Source organism: Atta colombica, unplaced genomic scaffold (genome assembly GCF_001594045.1).
Source record: "Atta colombica isolate Treedump-2 unplaced genomic scaffold, Acol1.0 scaffold125, whole genome shotgun sequence".
NCBI lineage: Eukaryota > Metazoa > Arthropoda > Insecta > Hymenoptera > Formicidae > Atta > Atta colombica.
In genome coordinates, this window is record NW_017259212.1 from 95,634 (window position 1) to 100,820 (window position 5,187).

Genomic DNA, 5,187 nt, shown 5'->3' on the forward strand with positions numbered 1-5,187 from the left:
ACTCGTACACACACACGCACATACACACACACACACACATACACACACACACACACACACGCACGCAGGCAGGCACGCACGCACGCACACGCACACAAACGTACAAGCAGATATAGTCATTTCCAACAAAATTGATAGTTTGCAGACGAGTATTTCGAAAAAAAAAAAAAAAAAAAAAAATACTTCTTTCTAATATTCACATTGTCCGAGATTTATGATAATATAACAATCAATCTTGTTATACTATTCAACATCATAATCTTTTAACATTTCTTAGATATTACATTTTACATGGAAGATGTTGAAATTGATAACAGTTCGTTGTTTCAAAATGTATAAAAAAATATTGTAATAAAGCAGATTAATGAAGCACTAATTAAATATTTTAGTCTATATCTAAACTTAATAAATATTAATAAGTGCTTATATAATTTAGAACTTAAATTTGTAACTTCTTAGCTCATACTTAAAATTTCAGATATAAACAAATGCTTGAAATGTTATAAAATGTTTAAAATGTTATAATATATATTAATTTAATTGTAAATATCCAATTATGCGTATACTTGTACGGCATTATTGTTTAATGACAAAGAAATAAAACAATAAATGACATTAGACTTATATGTGAATACAAAAAAATATTTTGTTAAATTATAATAAAGTAAGAAATTAATGTATTAATATATAATGCATGTTACTGTATAATGAAATGAAATAAATACAAATTGGAAATTGTACAAAGATTGTTCAAGCTGAATCCTTGGGGCACTAGCTATGCTTGATTATTCGATCGTCTGCTTCGACGAGAAGAACTTGAAAATAATGGACGTGGTTTATATAAGTCATCGCTCGAATATCGTTGATGACTGGTCCTAACACGGCTGCAATTTGAAGGAATAATAATGTTAAACAGAATTGATCCTTCTCAAGTGATTCTTCTCGAGAAATTAATATTTATTTAAAACGATACAGTCAATCCGCGCATTTGTAGAATAGATACAAAGCATGTATAATAATAACAAAATAAATATAACAAGTATATAAATAATTTTGCACTATATAAAAATCTCAAAAAAAAAATGTAACATACCTCTTTTCTTCTTTGATCACATTAGTCGACGCTGTTTTATCGCTCGTGGCCGACACATCGCTGTCAGGGCTCAAAGGCATGACAAAGTTCTCGCCATTCGAGATCCCTTGTGAACTACATACATTCGAGAATCTGGGTTTCTTAGTATATTTCCTCTTTTTGACGACGTTAACAACGTCTTCATTGGGCAAGGATGACAATTTCTGCTTATAGCCATCATTATTGTTGTCCGAATTATTTACTAGTATGTCTGACAAGGGACTAGACGAACGTTTACGCAATTTCGGTAACGGTGGTGCCGCCATGGACTTCGGTATCGAAGAAACCACCTTGCCACCTAAACTTTCTATTATGTCCTCCAAAGACGAGTTCTCTACAAGTTCTAGAGATTCTAAGAAGTTGGAAAACCTTTCCGATTTCTCATTATCAGTCTTGAAGTAACGGCAGTCTTCGTTATCCTCGCTGATCGCGAAGGACGAAGATTTATTTTCCATACAATCAGTATGTGAGTCTATTGTATTAGCTTTGGATGGCGCATAGGTTTCTGTTTGTTTTTCATCCGATAATTCTTTATTATCGTCTCGTATTTCCCATGGATTGTCATTCTTCATTTCTTCGTTATCATCCTGTATTTCCACTTGATTATAATCTCGTGTCTCCGTATTCTTCTCTGTTGATTGTTTCACGTTGCTACTTCCTTCATGCTTCACAGGTTCTGATTTTTCTGGAGCTGCGGTTTCTTCCAGTTTCTGCGAAACAGGTGTTTCCTCCGCTTGTAGACGATTTTCTTCACTAACAATCATACGTTCTAGTGTTTTGTTCTTTAAATCTTCCTTAATGTCATCCTTATATCTCTTTTTAGAGACTTGCAAATCTTCTACATCTTCAATACAATGCGCATCGTGTTTCTCATCAATTTTAGAATTTTGTGTAGCCTGTGTTTCTTCTAATGATACATTTGATACTATCTCACTTGAAGACTGCCTTATGCACAACTCTTTTAAGAAGTCGTTTGTACAAGACTCGGTTCCTGGCATTATTATTGACCTCTCATCCAACATTAAAGGAGGTTCATCTTTTTCGGGATAAGGTTCTTCGTATTCTTCATCGGGAATCTCTATAATTTGTACTCGTTCATCGTCTGGCACACCCTCAAGATTATCGGCATTCTTCGTATTCGATTGACTCGTTTGGTCTGCTTCCTGTACAATTTTTTTCTCTACCTTTTTATCCTCTTTAAGTTTCTGTTTTTCCATTTGTTTCCTAATTTTCATCAATTTTTTAGCTTCGTGTATGTTTTTTGCGAATTTCGGTTTCTTGAGCTTCACATCAGAAGTTGAATTACCATCTTTATCTGACAGCAATCTCTTCTTTAACGGCAGATTTATGTCACGTGGATTTGTATTTTCTTCTTCTTGTCCATATACTTCGTTGCTATTATCATTCTCCATCTTTGAATAACTCTTTTCATTTGTCAGTAATTGCGAACTGATTTTATGAGGTAATTTACAATGCGATAATTTTGAATCATTTACTTGCGTTTCCTCGATACCATCCGATGTTTCGCTACCAGAATTACTGACATGATTATCCTTTGTCAAACTCGAATTGTTCGATTTATTGCTTGTCACATTAGAATTTGAGTTGCTGGATGGTGAGGTTTTATTACTTGAACCGTTCGAACCATCCCTATCTGTAGAACGCCGATCATTCGAGTTTTTCCGTAAACTCGAATGATCATCCTTCGTTTTGGATTTTTTATCCTCTCTACGCTTTTTATCCTTAGATGGGCTATCGGATTTTGATTCCTTTCTACCATCTGATTTTTCGGGACGATCTGAACTCTTGCCCTGTTGTAAGTGGCTCTTCATGTCCTTCTTACTGTTTGTCGCTTTCTCGCTGCTCGTCTTGACATCCTTTTTCACATCTACCTTTCCCTTATCTTCTTTCTCACTTCTGGAAGCCTTCTTTGATTCTGATTTGTCAGATTTGTCCGATAAATCTGACTTGCTACTGTAATGATTTTTACCTTTACTCTCTTTCAGCAATCGTTTCTCATCTCGTTTTGCTTTATCCTTTGAATCTGATCGTTTATCTTTTCCATCTACAATCTTTTCCGACGTCTTGCTGCTTTTACTTTCATGATGACTCATAGGATTTTTTGACGATGATGATGATGATGATGAACTTTTGTGCTCTTTCTTATTTGATTTTTTATCTTTAAGGGGATCCTTTTTATCTTTAATCTCTTTAATAAGTTTAACATCTTTGTCCTTATTCAATTTTTCTTTCTCAGTCAATTCCTTCTTTTCTCGAAGTTCTCTAATTTTCTCCTTATAAATATCTTTCAAATCTTTCACTTCCTTATTAATATTATCTTTTTTATCCATTTCCTTAGGTTTCTCATCTTTGCATTTATTACTATTATCTTTTAAATTTTCTGGAATATCTTTAATTTTGTCAGAACTTTCCTTGACTTGATCAATTTTATCTTTAGGTTTACTTTTACTGTGTTTATCGTATTTTTCGCTGTTATGTTTATCATACTTTTCATTACTCGATTTCTTCCTCTCATTATTTTTATCTTTGTAATATTTTGTCTCCTTACTAGCAGCTTTTTCTTTTGTACTTTTTGATGATTTGATGGACTCACTATCTTTGTTCTTCTCTTTATTTTTATGCTCATATTTATCTTTAATAGTGCTATCTGTGGCATCACGAGAATTTTCTTTAGAAGATATACTTTTAGTACTCTTGAAATCTTTCGTATCTTTATAATCTTGCATATCTTTACTTTTAACAAAATCAAAATTACTTTTAGTCGATTTGTTTTTAGACAAATCGAATTCTCTGATTGCTTTGAAATTATCTTTACTATTTTTAGTAAAAGCTTCGCCTTTATCCTTTGTTGTTTCATCTCTCGAGGAATCATGAACTGGTGTTAAAGCATGATTAGAGGAACCAAAGTCTGTCACTATTGACAGCCGAGAATCCGAGGAAACTTTGCTAAGCTGAGAATCTTGATTGCTATACTCAAAGTTATCCCGCGACAATTCGTTGGAGAAATTTGGACTTCTAGATCGATGACTCGTTAATTCTGATATTCCCGATAAATGCGAATCGTTGGAAATGTTGGATTCATTTAAATTCATAATGTCAATAGGCTCAAATGTTGGACTGACTTCTTCCTCTTCTTCGTCCACTTTATCGTCCGATTTTGCAGTTGTGTTTAAGTTTGAATTACTCCCATCTTTACTTAAAATTTTACAAGCTTCGTCTAAAGTTTTTTCTTCCAAGGAAATGTATCCATTTTCTGAATCAGCTCTATTTTTATCCTTATATATTTCTCCTTCTTGTGGCTTCTGTTCGTCAACTTTCTCATCTTGTTTTTCATCAAGATTATTTATATCGTTTATATCCATAGATTCGAGAGATTCATCCTTCAAGCTGTTTTTATCAGACTCTGGCGAGACTGGGTCCAAATCTTTAGGTAATAAATCTTTAAGTCCGCAAGCGCCATTCTTTTCTTTTATCTTTGGCCTCTCTATACCCAGAAACTTATACACCACGTCTTCTATTTGTGGCATAAAAACTGAATAGACCTTGGGATTCACCACTTGGTCCACTATCCGTTCCACGCCAGCATCCAGATATGGTGCATCATGGATATGCTTGCGCAAAGTTTCTCTGAGCTGATTCTTGTTCAAATCTGGTTTCCATACTTGTTTACTGAGGAAAGAATTTACAGAGCCTTCAACCCTTGTCCTTAGATTTTGATATGCAGGCTGAAATTATACATATGTCATATTAGATATATTATATTAATATATATTTTATTAAATAAGTTAGTTTTTATATAATATATATGCAACATTTGTTCTAGAAATATATAGTACATCACTATTAAAAATTCAAATCTAAAAATTAAAACTTAACAAAAATATAACGATAATTGGTTATTAAAAGCTTTTGTTATATAAATATTATAAATCACATAAGTATCACATTATTATAAAAATAAAAATTAACATTTTTTACAGTTATGCTTTTTACAGTTATGCCTTATACTAAGACATGTTCGTATATTATTACTA

The 5,187-nt window shown here is 32.8% G+C and overlaps 1 protein-coding gene across 1 annotated transcript in view; it reads right to left on the minus strand.

The window, feature by feature from the left end:
- Window positions 1-759: 759 nt before the first annotated feature.
- Window positions 760-5,187, minus strand: part of LOC108694892 (biorientation of chromosomes in cell division protein 1-like 1) — a 5,214-nt gene continuing 786 nt past the window's right edge. The window contains exons 2-3 of the mRNA XM_018204591.1: window positions 1,094-4,878; window positions 760-884 (exon numbers count right to left, since the gene is read on the minus strand). Of these exons, the coding sequence (XP_018060080.1) occupies window positions 776-884; window positions 1,094-4,878 (3,894 nt within the window). The 3' untranslated portion in view covers window positions 760-775. The remainder of the gene's footprint in view (window positions 885-1,093; window positions 4,879-5,187) is intronic.